Source organism: Gossypium raimondii, chromosome 11 (assembly GCF_025698545.1).
Source record: "Gossypium raimondii isolate GPD5lz chromosome 11, ASM2569854v1, whole genome shotgun sequence".
In the NCBI taxonomy this organism is placed as follows: Eukaryota; Viridiplantae; Streptophyta; class Magnoliopsida; order Malvales; family Malvaceae; genus Gossypium; species Gossypium raimondii.
This window is the reverse complement of record NC_068575.1, coordinates 58,435,126-58,452,021: the sequence shown is the minus strand read 5'-3', so window position 1 is coordinate 58,452,021 and position 16,896 is coordinate 58,435,126. Positions and strand designations below refer to the sequence as shown.

Sequence of the window (16,896 nt, the reverse complement as noted above, 5' to 3'; positions counted from 1 at the left end):
GACAAAGCGACACTCACCAACATGCACGAAGATTGAGATATCATCGTGATTAGAGCTGTCCAAGAGTTTAGTTACGAAATTTAATCCGATTTGGTTTGAATTAAAATTTTAATAATAAAACTAATTGTTTTAAAATAATAATAATCATAAAATTATATGGAAATTAATGTAAATTTAAATATTTTATTATTATGGAATAATAACAAAATGAGATATTCTGTTACAAATTAAATTGAACGGACTTAAATAAATCATTTTAATTTTTTAAAGATAATTTGGAATCCAGAACAAGGATGTATAGAGAGCTACAAATGAATGAATCAAGGTGGGATTGTAAAGCACAAAGGATTTGCTTCGACTCATATCGAGGAATTTGGCTAACCATATGTTATTGCCTGTTCTATTATAAAAAAAATTAATCCTTGGACGATTTTATCTTATTGTTGCTAATTAATTTCTTATCAATATGTATACTAGACTTTTCTCCATCTATTTTTTTAAAATTTTTTGTCAAATATATATTTCATTATATCATACACAATGAAAACGTAGTTATATAATAAATATATTTATAAAAAACTGATATAATTAATAAAGTTTATTAAATAGTAAAATATATAAATATTAAAATCAGAAGTTTAAATTTAAATTCTACAAATTAAAATTCATTTTGTCCCTTAGCGTAGTACATTTAAACTTGGATACAATTGGCCTTTCGTGTTCTATGTAAAAAATTTAATATAAGATATTAAATAGATATAAATTTTATCATTCGTAATTTTCATGTATAAGTTTTCAATCACAATATATGTATATGCCTTGAAGAAAATTTTGTTCTATTTTTTTCTAATTTTCATCTAATTGTTCATTATTATGCTTCATATTGTTTGATTTTATAATGTAGTTGTTAGACTTGTACTATATTTGTAATAGTCAAATTTTCAAAAAAATATTTATGTACTTTAATATGATATATAACACGATATGCAAGTTCTAATTTTATCTGATTGTATAGATGATATTTTGACTACATTTCAGTTTTCACAAACTACTCATGTCCGTTACTGCACCATTACTTTTGTTTTATGTAAAACAAATAGAAGAAATTAACAAAATTATCTGGAAATATTCAGGGACATACTGTAAATAGCTGCAGTCTTGTAGTCCTGTCTAAAGCCAGTTTAGCAATAACATCTGTTTCTACGTTCTCTTATCTAGGAATATGTTCGAATTCCCAAAGATCTGTTTCCAACAGAAGTTGATGAATACGCCCGATTAGAGCTGAATGAGAAGTCTTTGAAGATGCTTCCTAAATTTCCTGAATAACCTCTAAGCTGTTTGTCTGAATCAATACTCTATCGTACCTTCTGCTCTGAATAAGAGACATGCCATCTAAAATACCTCAAAGCTCAACATTAGAGATTGTCCCAACCGTCTATTAAAACCAAGAATCCAATTCCTCTGCTGATCCTTGATAATAACACCCGTGGCAGCATCCCCAAAATCAATCTTAGCAGCTCCATCTAAGTATAAAGGATCCAATTATCAATTCTGCTTGGATTTGTGTGTGGTTTCGACCTTCTGGTATGATCTTCTTTGTGCATGGATTTGCACTATAAAGTCCAACTGTATGAGCATTTAATAATATCATCAACACTCCACAATGATCCCTAAAAAATGAAGATATTTCTATTTTTCCAGATTCGCCAAGCTACTAACCCAAAGAAACACGGCCAGTCGATCTCCCTCATGAAAATACTTTGACGATTTCTCAAATTAGACTCAAGCCAATCATGTAAATCTCCTAAAAAGAATTGTTCTTACTTGTCCATAGGGATAACTTGTGACCAAACACCTTTAGCCACAGAACAGTCCTTGATAGCATGTAAAACATCCTCTACGCAAAGCCCACAAATCGTACAACGCTCCTCAACCCCAATGTCGCGTCTCACTCGTTCCACCTATGTTAGTAGTCTTTGTTTGAGGGCTAGCCAAATAAACATTCTAACCCTCTGAATCCCCGAAAATTTTCATACTAGGTTCTAGACTTTCCCTCTTTGATCCCAAGAGTTCTCCGAAAGCATTTTGTAGGCACTCTTTATAGAAAAGGACCCTGAACCACTCCTAATACAAGCAATTCTATCATAACCAACTGAAGAATCAGGCAAAGGAATACTCGCGATGCGTCTTATGATATCTTCTGACAGCCAAATCCTGAAAATATCCAAATTCCATATACCTTCCTCTGTAACCATATCCTTAAGCAAACAATCCAAATCAAGGTTTGCATGTGCAAGAATTAGATTAATTAAGGATCCAATTTCCAAAATCCAGTTATCCTTCCAACATTTAACTCTATCTTCATTGTCCACTGACCAAAAAATATTATCCCGGAATATGGTTTAGATCTTAGAAAGAGATTTCCACAAAAAAGACCCCCTACCACTAGCTAAGGAATCGAAAATGCCTTCTTTAACCCCATAATTAGATCTAAGAACGCAAACCCACAGAGAACTAGTGTCAGTCACAAGATTGAACCCCAACTTCAACATGAAAGAATTATTTTGACCCCTCAATTGACGCAATCCAAAACCACCACGAGCTTTGGGTTGACATATCGTCTACTGCACCATTACTTTAACTTATAATATATACTAGAAATCCTATCACACGCATATGCGTGTAGAAGCCACGAATTTAGAAGACAAATGTTTGTTAAAAATTAACACACAATAAATGATAAAACATATAGTTTGGAACTAATTAATAATAACAAATGAAATATGTACATTATTAAAATAAAAAAAATTATATTAAATTATTTATCATGATATTGTCATCAATCTTGATTCAATATTAAGTTAACTTATCACACCAACTTAATCAAAAACATTATTAATATATACAATTGATGTAGATAATAAAATATGCATAATAAAATTAAAATGTATAAAATATTAAAATAAAACTTTAGTTAAATGATAAATTAAAAATTTACTAGTACAATTGAGAGAGTTCAAATCCCACAAGCATATTTTCATTGTTTTTAAGTGAAAATAAAATAACCTCAAATGATATTACTTATTTTGCTTATGAACGAACATTTCCATAATTTCTAAAACTTGTAACACCAAACCAATCAAAATTTTAAATAATAGTATAGATAAACAATTATATTTATCCATAATTACTTTTTTTTTAAATGTCTAATTGACCTATTGAATTGCACAGAGTCAAAATTATTTTTTATATATTGAATTGTACAAAATCAAAGGTTACATTACTACACGAAAATAGCTACTGTGTTCCATTTTTTTCCTGTCGTGGCTTGGTAAAAGTTGCTACTTTCTGCCTTTTAGAAGGAAGGAAACAATGCAAAATTAGTTGCTGGGCATAATCTAGTCGAGTTGGCATTAATATAATATATATATATAACAGATTCAATTTTTTAACTCAAATAATCGACCCCAACCACATAGAATTCCTACGAGATTTTTAGTTAATCAAATCAGATTTGAGGCAAAAAAAAAAAAAACCCTTTATTTTACTTTTAACAAATTATATCCATTCGAAAAGAATAACAAAATCCCAAAAATATTATTCCAGTTTGCATCTCACACCACTACCCAGCAAGCTGGATCGGGATCGTGACAAATTTTATATAAAAAAAATTTTGTTTAATCTCATCACTGTGTTTCATTTGGTTTTTCGTGAATATAAGACCCAAATGCGTTCTTTCCCGTTGTGAAAACCAAAAGAGAATCAGACAGGCAGACATGGAAAATTGACGATGATGATAACGACGACATACTAATAAGGGCTGAGATATATTACAGCATTGGGGGCCAAAAATATTGATACAGTTTGTAATTACAAACTCAACACAGCTGCCTGCCTTTAAACAAAATATTTGAACACAAAAGCGACCTAGCTAGCTAGCTCGAAAAGTTACGGCTTTGCCAAGATAGCCGGTCTTAAAATAATAATAAATAATATCACTACACAATATCAATAGTTAATACTGAGTTAACCATGTACCTTGTTAAAGAATAAACCTCTCTTTTTCCCTTTCTTCCTCCCACCAGCCTGTGCAAGCTATATCACATGAAAAATATCTTGTAAGCACATCATGCTGCAAGGATTACAAACCCTATCAAAACAAGCCTACAACATCTATTATAAATGCTAGAAACTCGGCTACTCGGTTTTCTTTTCTTTTTTTTTTAATATGATGCCAAAATCTCAGGTTATTCGCATAGAAAACCTGGCTTAGATGCATTACAAAACCATACCAAAATATCAAAATAGATTCTCATCCTTTAAAATAGTTGAAACAACGAAACCAAAAATAAATGGTAGTGGAAAAGTTTTTTTTTTGTCATCAAAGATAAGTTTGAATTCTTGTATGACTATTTTGTGTGCTAAAATGGTAAACAAAATTTTAATTGTTTGGTTGGAGCCTTATACAGTTACTGGCCAAATTTGAGTGCCAAAACCAAGAAGACAGAGAGGGAAGGTGTCATCCTTGGATCCAGAAAAAGATAATACAGGCCTAAATCAAATTAATTTTGAAGGCATAGGACTTGAGGTGCTCTAAGTCTTCTATTTTAGAGTAGAATGACAGTCAACCAGTCCAGAATGACATAAGTTATAACTAAGGCAATAACCAAGAAATTTTGGCAAATACATAGCAAGTCATGTTCAAGAGCAGATGCATGCAACTGAAGCAGAACATTAGAAATTGTACTAGTACAATTTTTTTAAGAACTAGGAAAATTATTATTGGACCCCATAGTATTATTATTGCTATCCTGTCTGTAAACTTGAAAGAAATATCTGAAAGTAGATTTACAGATCCAAGATGCAGAAAAACAATTAGTTTGAAGCTCTTAAATTATTTTGGAATTTTTACGGTGGCAGTGAGCATGCAAGTTGGTACTCTTTCAAAGAGAAAAATGGATAGAAGGGAAGAGTAATACCCGTATGATAAATAATCTCAAGGTGAGCGCAATTGCATCTCTTGAACTGCACAAATGAAATGTAAACATAAATACAATACCCTCTGCAGACTCACTGTGGGTGAAAAGTAAAATAAAATAATATAATATAGCTGTACCTTTTCACAACATCCTGTCTAGAGAGATTAAAGAGACAAAGGTATGGATGTATTAGCGTATGGGTGTTTAAAGAAGACAGAAAAAGGGGAACAAGTGTAATGTTTAACTGAAAAGACACCAAGTTGGCATGCACCGATTTCAAGATCTGGCATTATATATTTGAATATAAGCTGAATCATAACCATTCTATATATTTAGGCCTCCATTCAAGGCGAGTTTAGTGCTAGACACTTATAAGATAGTGTTTTGTGTCCTCGGAGCCAAGAATCAATTCATATCAATATTTCCTCTTATTTAATCAGCGCTCCAACTTCAATAACTTTTCAGCTAACTGCCATTACAAGTACATAATGGACATAACCTTGGGCATAATATCTATGAAATCTACATGGAATTCTGGCCTTCTTATTTGCTCTCTTACTCTAATTCAGATCGGCAACAAGCTTTAGCATACTCCATAAACGTGCAAAAAAGGCTCTGATTTTTTTATGTTAAAACAAACCTGCCTAGCTATTAATTTCAAATTTCCCACTGATCGTGTCCCTTTCAATTTCACTTTCTTCCAGTATTATTCCCCCCCCCCCCACCCCTTTTAATTCTCTCATCACATGCAACATTGTACATAGAGGTAGATGGAATAAGTAATCAAAAGTGATTATTTCGTATTACCCATATTCGGAGGAAAGAGTCAAGGATTATACTCACTGAACTCAGAATGCATAATGCCAGTGAAACCGAAATGTTAAACTTGTGTCTAGCTAGAATAGGATTCCGTATAAATGGCTTCGATTTTGTATGCTCACACAAACAAAGGAGGTGGGAGGAAGAAACACAGCCTGTTAGAATTGGCAAATAACAACCATTTTCAACCCTTCTATATTTTGATGAAGAAGTGGAGTTAAATAAGGTTTTAATGCTACATAACATTGAGCCTACCACTGCCATCAGAGCTTCCTAATGATAGTATATATCATAAGTAACCTAGGTAGATATTAGGTAAATGCTTGGAAGGTCCATTGGGCTTTGATTGCAAAAATAGAGGCACCCACCTCACCCCCATAGCCCCCACCCCAAAATTCCTAAGCATAAAACTTCCAGGATGAAACATCAAAGAAGATTATGGAAGTCTCCATTTGGATAAAATGGAAGTACCTTGCTTGTTCTTAGAATAATATTTTGCGAACTATAAGAGGTGTTCCTCAAATTTACTTTGCTTATGGATTTGGAGCTTGTTAATTTCGTAATCCGCAATTATTTATTTCTTACAGGAGAAACTTCAAACTTACCAGCTAATATCTGGAGAGCTGCTATCAGCTCGTAACAGACGCTGAGCACCATTTGATCCAATAATCATAAACTCTGTAGGCTCTCCAAATGTTATCTTAATCTAAAGAAAACAATAAACACAAAATAAATATATATATATAAATACATGAGAATGTAAATTTGAAAGTACTTGCTATCCCTAATGCTTCAGGAAAAAGAAAAGATATATCAAAAGCAGACAAGATCAGTGAACCCAATTCCATTATTTCCGTCAGAAAGATACAAATGGGCACAAGTGTATTAAGTCAATTTGTTAACTGCACAAAGGATAGCTGTTTTGAACAGACAAGAAATGTAGAATATGATATGGAACATCATAAAGTGAATATTAACTATCATTAGGATCTAAAAGGCCACCTCTAAGTTATTTTTAGACTAGTCTAATCCTGGATCCCTATCATTATAATAAAACAATAAGACCTCTTGTGATATTTGATTTCCTGCAACAACTCAACTTTATTCTGCTAGATTCATTTATGACAAATAACCTCAAAAACTACTTTAAATGAGGTTAGCTTTACTTCAACATGATTAATTAAGAAGAGGCAGCAGGGGAAGTCAAATATACATGTTTGTCCATAAAGTAGAAAAAAAAAAAAAAAGAAAAGCGATGTTATGAAACTGTGTAAAACAAGGCATTGAGGGTACTGAGGTTTATACTAATGTGCACGATCTTAGTGAAATGTTGAAGTCCACGGTGCTCAAAGCAACTCCTCTCCAACAGAGAGAAGCCTCTGAAGTACGCTGCATCATGAACTCTATGCATCCAAATCGATTGGAGTTATTATATGAGTACTGGACTATAGAACAACCAGATGTGAAGTTTAATGCTGAGAAGCTTAGGGATCCAGTGAAGGAAAACAAGGTCTCATACTTCAGGGATTTTTTTATTCTCTTTGAATCATCCAATTCCCCTGTTTTTCTCATGATTTCCATCAACTTAGATCTCAAATTTGCTGTAAATCTGAACCTCCTACTCCGGCATCATTCCAATAGGATCTCCAAAGAACAAGTAAATTATGAGTCATACCTCAGTGTTTGGATGAAACTTGTCGGTGACTACAAGACCATGGGGTCCACTACACTTAATAGTATAACCATCCCTCTTAATAGCCAATGTAGCCGGCTCCCATATATCTAGATATCCTGCCTGTAATATAAAAGAGTTAAAAGTACTCTGTCACATTGTCACATTAAATAAAATTAATAGCTCAAACATATTGTGCTGATAAACAATAGAAAAATTAAATGGAACCATTATCGCACAACAAGGCAGAAAAAACAACCGTGCAAATGTAGAAGTCATACCGAATATGAAACTTTATATGAAGCATGACCACTATAAAGAGTCTTCTCTATATGGCCTAGCATCTCCGGATCTGTTAAAAGTAGAATGAAAAAAAAGGGAGAAGAGAAAAAGCAGGTAATGAATTTTCTTTATCAAGTGCAAGAAAATGAGTCAAAAAGTTAACAAGAGACTACACAGAGATTCTAGCTATTTTCAAATGATAAAATGCACAGAAATTGTTCAAGCACAGAGAAATATAAGCTTAATCTAGTGTAGAAGAGAACATAGCCAAAGCAGATGCTATGAAAAAACAAAATAAAAACCAAGATCATGCTGATACAAGTAGAACCCCCCCCCCCTCTTAAGTTGTCATTAATTTCCAAAGCACCAATTATATCTCTAGGATTCAGTTATTAGTAATTGATCCCCCATATGCAAATGATGATGACGATGATACAGTACTGGAAAGTATTGGATAAAAAAGTAATTGGCAGGGGGCATTGTAAAGCCAAACCAACATGGATATTGTTGTTGACCAATTGTCAATCTGACAAAAGGGTTGACTGTTGTGTCTATGTTTGTCCGGCACCCTTTATTAGTCAATATTAAATGCAGCAACAATTGCACTATTGAAATCAACTGGAAATTGCTAAGTTCTCTCTGATTTCAGAAAATCATATTTGCAAACATTAGAAAGAAAAGCTGTGCTAGGGAAACATGAAGTAATATCAATATCACTCACCACAAGTGATCTTCTTGTGCTCATTGGCAAAGACCTTCACCAGCTCTCCCTAAATTAACAAAGAAAACAAGTTATACAATATGGAAGGCAACAATAAGAAATAGTGTCCCTATGCAAAAATAGTTCTTCCTGCATATTTCATATTACTGAGTGCAATTTACCCAAAAAAGAATAATTGCAAATTTTTACAACAAAAAACCAGTCTATTCATCTTTATAGATGGCAACCCTCCAGTCTAATTGGCACCTCTTGATGTTATATCAGCAAGATAGGTGAAATCATACCATGCAAGGAATAACAAATGCAGATACAAAAATGGAAAAACTTCTTGCAATATAGAAATGAATTGATGATATAACCAGGTCACAAATGCAGGGCATTCAATTGCCAATGCATTAAGGCCCCTATCTCATGGTTCATGTCTGAAACGCACAAAAGAAAAGCCGGGTTTTGATTTTCTTTTTCATAATAAAATATGATCTCAGGCTACATCATGGAAAGAGAAGCCTCCTGCCCCCCTACTCTACTTCTCTCATCCCAAGAATCAAACTCAAGAGCCACAAGTTAAAGGCTCAGGTTCTTAGATGGTAGCATGTCCCTTAGGGATAGAATTATGGACTTCGATGATTGCACAATTAATTCTCCCATCAATCAAAGCTTTTTTTTAATAAGGGAAGAGTGTAAGGGATGTCCAAGGATTTAACCCGGGACCTAATGTCAACCAGGACTTCATTTCAATGGAAATCCTTTGCCCTTAAGACCACAGGCTCAATTGATATCAATCAAAGCATTTTGACTTGAGGCGTTTTTTAAAAGAATACAGGATATAAATAATTTCAGCATAAATTAATTTAATTTTGGGAGAGAACTAACATATTGAGGCAATTAAGAAGGAAATGTTGGGAAAATATGTTGTGATCTAGGAATTAAGAATGGTAGGTATCGTTGGAACGAAGTTAATCCTTGAGTTGATGAGTAGCATTATGAGAAGTCAATATTAGAAACCACTTAAACTGAAAAGCCTGGCTAATAGGTTGTAGGGGACCTTCATGTGCATGTCTCTTTCAAATCTTAGTTGCAACCAATAAAGGATCAACCTCAACAAATCTCATGTTCAGATGTTAGTCATGATTAAGCCCCTATGTATGAGTAAACAATGTAGTACTCAATGTTGGAACTCCTTGTTGCCCATTATTCTCTTTGCCAACTCCACAACGCCATCACAAGGCTAAGCCACATAATAAAAGAGATTATTCTGAAAGCAAAGAGAAATCACTTATGTAGCAAAAATATAAGAACTAAATCAGCATTAGCTTTGCTAATTTTTTCCAGCATATAACCCCTGAAGATCTTATGAGGCAAAGTTATGTGAACCATGCAATTTTTGTCCAATAGAGCTTAGTAAGAAAAAAGATTAACACTTAAAGGCTCACTTCAACCAATAGATGAATAGGAACGGATTCCAATCTGGTGCAAATAGCACAACTGCACACAAGGACTTTACAAGGTTTTTCTTTTTCTACCATTTCTTTTTATTGTTGTTTGCTTCCACATTAGTTAGAGATGGAATTCCATCACAACATGTATCATTTTGTATTTACATGAAAACAAACCCACTATTAAGAAAAAGAAGAGAAGGAATTCAGAATAACCAATTGTTGAATATGAAGTTATGACTGTTACGTGCTAAACATACATATAGAAAATATGATAACTCAGCAATGCAAACTATCAAATACATGGATTTAGTTAAATAGGTCTTCAAAGGTGAATATAAAATAAGTGGTTGCATCCTCAAAAAGTTCTTTCTTTCGATGTTCTAAACTCACCTTGCAATTTGTCCTATGATGCTCATAAGTCACCCTTTACCATATTCATAGGTAAAAACAAAAATGCGAAGGATAACATGCTACATATGAATGCACAAGGTGCCAGTTATGGAAAATGACATTAAAGCCAATACCTTGCGATTCCTGTTATCTAGAGGCTGGACTTCAATAGCAAGGTATGTATCGACATCATCAGCAGTAACAAGATAGTTTGGTTGCTTTGCTCCTGTTTTCCAAAACTCCTTTAGAAACATATTCAATGAATAACAGGGATTACATGGGAAGATAAATTAGAGAACCTCACAAAGATTAAGGATAAGAAACTACCATTAATATAATTAACAGATCCATCTTCCATATGACGCACCCACTGCCATTGCAAGCACATTACCGCATTATATATTCATACTTCCGAATCTAGAGAAATATTATCTAATGCAAGGCATCTCCAAATACATCGAAGAAGTACTTGTTCCAATATCCTAAATGCTTAAAACAGCGGATAAAATAAATCCTGAAAAGGCACCTCAAAATTACAGCTGGTAGTTCCATTAATAGAATATCCGCATGCCTGGAGTTCCCTTCCTGGATAAGCTTCACCAGAAATTTGGAGACCTTCTATAGCTGGAAGTGGGTCATCCTCTGCAGCTGCAGAATGCAATAAACAATTTAAGATAGTCCTAAAAGTGCTTGCAACCACTAAAGCACTGTAACACTGTACCCTCAGAGAAAGAAGACGAAGGCTCCTTAAGAACTGGTGGTAGATAAGGAGGGTACGATGGACCGGGCTCATCATTTGCAGCGGCATAAGGAGAGTTTCCTGAACCCCAGTTGGAGGGAGGTTCTCTTTCATTCTGGTGTCCCTCAGCTTCAGGATAATCCATCTCACTACTGCTAACAGGGTCACGAAATGCAACTTGTTTATTAATTGTATCTTCACCATATCTTGTAATGTGGGTGTCACTGGGAATAACTGCCGGCTGTGTTGGTATCTCATTGGGAGTGGAAGCCCTGGAAACCATTAACATCAACCCCTTTTTCAGTTTGACATATTTGAATGATGTCATACCCTTGTCATAAAAAAATGCTCACCATGTCCTCACAGAAAATTCTACACGTCTTCAATCAAACAAAAACTACAAGAAAATGTACCTCAATAATCTTTTCCATCTTGACTAACAACTTCAGTGTCCTAATTTGACTATTTCTCAAAAATGCTTATATGCATATCAGTTATAAGGAATTACTTGGCTCACAAATCTTGACAAAAAGGCCACATTTCTCTACTGGGATTCCCTAATAATGAGGTGAACTGAATTCTCTTTCTCTTCATATTTAAATTTATTTAGCTTTAAAATCTGCAAATAGCTTCTCTCAACTTTATCTCGAATGCAAAAGATAAACTAATTAGAGTTATTAATTCCGCTCATGGAAATGATTATTTTGAATAATACTAACAAAAATATTAATATTCATAAGCAGAAAATGAAACAATACTAAGGAAGAAAATACTCAGTAATACTATAATACATAATTAACCAAATTGAGACAAATTAATTATAGAAAGAATCTAGATTTCCTTGCATAAAAAGGTAAGCTGCAGAAGCTATTGTTTCACCTCCAAGTCATACAAAGGACAAATACAGCAGAAAGAACTTCATATGGATTTTAGCAGTCCAAAAAGCAGGCAAACTTCCATAAAAAAGAAATATCTCTTAGTTACATTAATATAACAGGGGACATCAGAGAAGGGACAACTCCAGCTATTTAAGTTTCCAATTAAGTTTAATTCATATCAAGATCCATTTAAGAGTTTAACATTTTGCTTGAATTATTCGTAAACTAAATAAGCATATTCAAGAAAATATCGCAAAGGACAGGCCAGCTGAGGATGAAACAACCAAGAAGCTTATTCCCAATGGCAACAAGGCAAAAGTATAATGAAGACATCGGTTTTAGATTAAACAATTCAAAACATGTGAAGCACAATTCTGATAGATCTATTAGTGATATGCATAAAAAATATATGTTAGTAATAAAATAAGAATGATGTGAAAATTTTTTAGTATAGGAAAACTAGGCATGATATGTTTCAGCATCTTCAATTTATGATCAAGAAAGCAAGCAAGCTTGATTGACATTTATGAGATCAGAGTGCTGATCATAGAACAGCAGCTGCAGAACAGAAAGCATACCAATATAGTTAACCAGTAGACAGATAATCAAATGTGGAGGCAGTATAATGTCACAATGGAAGGTTCACATTGGTGCATCATGGATATTTAGCTTTAGAATTATTTATGTATACATGACAACAAAAAGAATTCAATGAAAACAGAACCCACCAACAAATGCAGATGGTTGTAATTTGTACATTCAGTTCATAGTAGCAGTCTCCATTTGACCAGGCTCACCTGCTTGCTATAGGTGAATACCTCCCCAAATCATCAGGTTCCAAATTTTTAGATGCAACACCACCACCCAAGCCACCTTGCTGCTGACTGGGTACATCCCATTTAAAGTCTTTTTGAGCATCAGAAATTAACTGCGTCTTTCCTAGGGAATAAGTTGGTTGTGGCACCAATTCAAGGCCATTTTTGCTCTAAAACAAAGAATAGGACTTTAAGAAAATCGTTACGATATAAAAGTACAATCAAAAGAAGAAATATGAGCATACTGATGTAGGCAGTGTGGCACCAAGGGAATGTAATGGAGATTGGGGGGCAAAATTGGAATGATTGACATCCGACCGCCAAGGTGCCAATTGATATTGTGACTCCTTAAGCTTTGACTAAGGCCACAAAAGAAAAAGACAAACATGATTAAGTATTTAGAAAAATATATACAGATTACAAATTAACCCAGTTTAACTCCACCAGAACTGGAGAAAAACGGGATGTCTCCAGCTATTATAAAGAACTTCATTTCCACAAACATACCTCAATAACAATAAGCTTCTCTTGCAGATGTTTAAATAGAACCTGCAAAAGTCAAGTACTAACCTCATGCTTCTGATTTAAAGAAAAGAAACATAAATGTTTTGACTTATTAAAAATAATTGTTCACTCTTCTATCTTGTGCCCTTGCTTTATCTAATTTATGCCTCATTCGTTTCTACTCAGTCTCCTCAGAGATATCAAGGTAAAAAAGCAAATAGAAGCTAGGTATATTATATACTTTGCTACAGATAATGTTAATAAACTGTAGGATCAAAACATTATTATGACCGCTAAAACATCCCTCAAATTATAAGAATGAAAACACACCCACAAGCATACAAACCCACAAGCATACAAATAAAAGGCAATTTTGAAATAGAGAAAATAAAGAAATTGCAGGACTGGAAACAAAATCATCTCCCAGTTGTCTAAAAGACTTTAATGCCAATAAAACTCCAAAGATACATGAATGGAACACACTTTTTTAAATAAAATTCTAAGAATGCTATCTTATTTTATCATATTCATCAGAAATTAGCCTAACTACAGTCAAAATGACTCAATCAAATGCAAATCATCAGCAGATACAATGATTTGATAGAACAAGGATATCAAAGCAGAGACTTCTTCTTTCGAGAGATAAGATGCTCATACCAACAACGACCATTTCAGTATCTGAGGAGGGGATATCTGCCCCCATGAATAGCATTAAGCTTGCCACTTGCATTTTGATATTGTTGATAGGATTAAATAGAACACTTCCATTTGAATTGATGAAATAAATAATATTAATATAGATACAAAATACAGACTACATCCCAGTTTTACAGCAAGTTGATATGGATTTTGCAACAAAACAGATTGTATGAGTGAAAATCCATTGATGCAATTGGAATGAATTAAGAGACTGACCTTGACATTGCTTACAATGGACTGAGCATCAGGTACTGGTGGCTGCAGGGAATATTCTGTCAGAAGGGGAAGCAAAGATGAAATAAAAGTTGTTCTTTCTTGCTGGGCGGCCTGAAAGAACCAGAAGTAGAACATTGAAATGAAAATGGATTCTAGAACAGATAAAATCATCAGCATTGTATCAATATGCAATATCAAAATATATGGCACCAAGACCACACAAGATGATGATAGAAAATCTTCTAAAATGAAAAGAAGTGTGAAGAAAAAAGGTACTTTTACATGTGAAATAGTTAGAGAATTAATGATGAGAAATATTAACACAGAAAACATGGTTCAATGCTCAAATAGGATACAGGCACATATCCAATAATGTCAAAACGAATATACATATAAACATATATATTAACAATAAAAAAACCTGTAACTGATATGCAAGACGAATATTTTCCTCTATGATGTCTTGTCTATAAGAGAGAGCTTTTGATGCGGCATCAACAAGATCCTGTTGTTGCTGATCAAAGGCCTGATGTTAACATTTTTCAAAAATTATTTTATAGATTAGTTCTCCTTTCCAGAACAATAAAACAAATAAGGTGAAGAGAATGAGTGATTGTGTGAATGGAAGGAAAAGCTAGAACCTACCAATCGCATGTAGGAAATGCGCTTTTCAAGAGCATATTTTTCATTGCGTATTTGTGCTTCCTGTGATTAACCATGAATTATTAAAGAATCCAAAACTAAAACATTTTCAATGAAGATAGAAAGGGGAAAAGAAGCAAGAGACAACCTTGACAGAAAATTCAGCAAGCTGTTTGCGCAACTGCAAAATCTCTTCTTCTTGTTCCCGTGCCTTTAGGGTAACATCCTGGAGAGAAATAGTAGTTACTCGGTCTATATAAGAAGGGGGGGGGGAATTGCACGGTAAAAGGGCATGAAAGAACTATTTACTTTGGGAATCGGCATGAGACCTTGAGGCAATGTAGAATCATATTCTCCATCTAATTGACGCCTACCATATTAAAACAAGTAAACCAGAAAAATGGTACATTTCATGTTATAACACCTCCAGTTATTATAGCTACATGGCGCCACGTAAAAAAGAAGTACCTGGTAGGGGGAAAAGAGACAGCTGATAAAGGTGAAGAGGGAAAAGAAATAGGAAGGCCCTTGTTATTGTCAGAAGAAGAAGAAGCAGGTGCAGTGAAAGTTCCATTAAAATCGGTATTGGCAGCTTTGTCAGCTGAAGCATTCAGATTACTACCACCATCCACTTTCTGATTACCATTAAATATAAATAAATTCGCGCAGAAATAAAGCATAACAACCATATAGAGCTTAATTTGATTAAAATGAAGAAAAAAAAGGTTAATTTTCCTACATATTTTTCGAGTTGCTCAATTTTTTTCTGGAGTTCAGACCTTAATCGATTGTTCTCTTCCGCCTGCAACACAAAGAATAAATTATCATTCTATTATTACTACTATTCAAAGAAGAAGAAGAAGAAGACCTGTTGTTTAATGGTGGCTTCGGCGGCCTCAACGGCTTTCATGACCTGAAACAAGCTATCGTCGTTGAAGAGCTCCTTGTCGTTGAGGGCCAATCCCGATAATTTGCCCGCCAATTTCCCATCGTGACCGTTCTCCATGCCCCTACTCCCACCGATTGATTCTCAATAATCAAAATCTCAAATCAAATCTCGATGATGCTGACCCTTTTTGTCCCAAAAACCCTAACCTAACAAATTTCAAATTTCAAAGAAAGTTGTGCATGAAATGGGGAAAAGCAATGAAATAAGTGGGAGTGGCGGAGGAAAGGGAAGAGGAAGGCGAGAGTGTGCCAGCGTGTTAACTAAGACAATATATTTCATTACAGCACCCGGCAAAGATTCACCCATGCCAATAGTATTAATATCTATAATTATTATTATATTCAATTTCCTAAGTTTTCACAAACAAATTATAATTATATTATAATAATTAGGTAATATTTAATTATTATATTTATATGATAAATCAAAGAAATAGAAATGCAGCGCGATAAGGGCTGACTCTTTCTTCCACTCATTGGTTCTTGCTCTTAAAAGGTGGCGATAACGTATTTGCTTAAATCCATTTTTAAACATCAAAGGATAATAACTAAGTGTTTTTTTATATTCATTTTACGATTTTATTTAAATTATTCCTTTTAGAGTTACAATAATGATGGTTAAAATTCAAATCTAAGTTCATCGCGCTCAGCATTTTTTATAATTATAAATCAAATTAGATATTAAAATAATCAACCCCATTCAATTTTCAATTAATTTGCTATTTTAAATATATATTATTTATTTCATGCTATCAAAACTATAAGTTGAATACAAAAATATAATATAATTTTAACTCAAAATTATATTAAAGTGAACACATTAAGTAATATCCTAATCAAATTCGATTAAATTTTATAATAATAAAAATCAATCAAACATTACAATTCAAAATCAATACTTTAGTTTTCCAAGTTTTCTTTCAATTTCTTCTTCCTTTTTGCTTTTGATTAAAAATAGGAGAAAATGAATCTGTCGAACCAAACCCAACTCGTCAAATAAAGTTATAAATCAATCTTCATACTTTCTGTTAGGGATGAGTGTTTGACCAAATAGACTCAATTGAAATAATTTTGAGTTTACGAGTCTCATTTCATCATCCTAAGTCGATTTGAATTTTTTTCAAATAGAGTCTGGTTGAATCAAATGAAATTG

General features: G+C 33.5%; 1 protein-coding gene across 4 annotated transcripts; it reads right to left on the bottom strand.

Moving 5' to 3' along the window:
- Positions 1 to 3,808: 3,808 nt before the first annotated feature.
- On the bottom strand, positions 3,809 to 16,094 carry LOC105802344 (uncharacterized). Of its 4 annotated transcripts, XR_001136165.2 has the most exons (22): positions 15,664 to 16,094; positions 15,535 to 15,597; positions 15,264 to 15,430; positions 15,105 to 15,165; positions 14,944 to 15,021; positions 14,799 to 14,858; positions 14,575 to 14,679; positions 14,154 to 14,264; positions 13,242 to 13,283; positions 12,980 to 13,093; positions 12,717 to 12,904; positions 11,024 to 11,313; positions 10,829 to 10,950; positions 10,630 to 10,672; positions 10,437 to 10,528; positions 8,474 to 8,522; positions 7,752 to 7,822; positions 7,474 to 7,593; positions 6,404 to 6,504; positions 5,823 to 5,953; positions 4,980 to 5,025; positions 3,809 to 4,095 (listed from the first exon to the last, which is right to left on the bottom strand). XR_001136165.2 is itself a non-coding variant. In XM_012633927.2 (21 exons), exons 1-21 carry the CDS (start codon positions 15,799 to 15,801, stop codon positions 4,027 to 4,029), a joined length of 2,130 nt encoding a protein of 709 aa, XP_012489381.1. In that variant the 5' UTR covers positions 15,802 to 16,087; the 3' UTR covers positions 3,809 to 4,026. The 4 variants fall into 4 exon arrangements, 2 of the variants coding, with proteins under 2 accessions (XP_012489381.1, XP_052479355.1); XM_012633927.2 differs by lacking the exon at positions 5,823 to 5,953 and having other exon boundaries at positions 15,664 to 16,087; XM_052623395.1 differs by lacking the exons at positions 5,823 to 5,953; positions 14,575 to 14,679 and having other exon boundaries at positions 15,664 to 16,091.
- Between the last annotated feature and the right edge of the window lie 802 nt (positions 16,095 to 16,896).

Excerpts from the sequence above, each read along its gene's own strand:
- LOC105802344 (XM_012633927.2), bottom strand. The coding sequence starts at position 15,801 with ATGGAGAACGGTCACGATGGGAAATTGGCGGGCAAATTATCGGGATTG. Across the intron at positions 14,265-14,574 it reads GTCTTGCATATCAGTTACAG|GCCGCCCAGCAAGAAAGAAC; the intron begins GTTTTTTTATTG and ends TGGTTCTTTCAG. Across the intron at positions 13,284-14,153 it reads CCATTGTAAGCAATGTCAAG|GTTCTATTTAAACATCTGCA; the intron begins GTCAGTCTCTTA and ends TGACTTTTGCAG.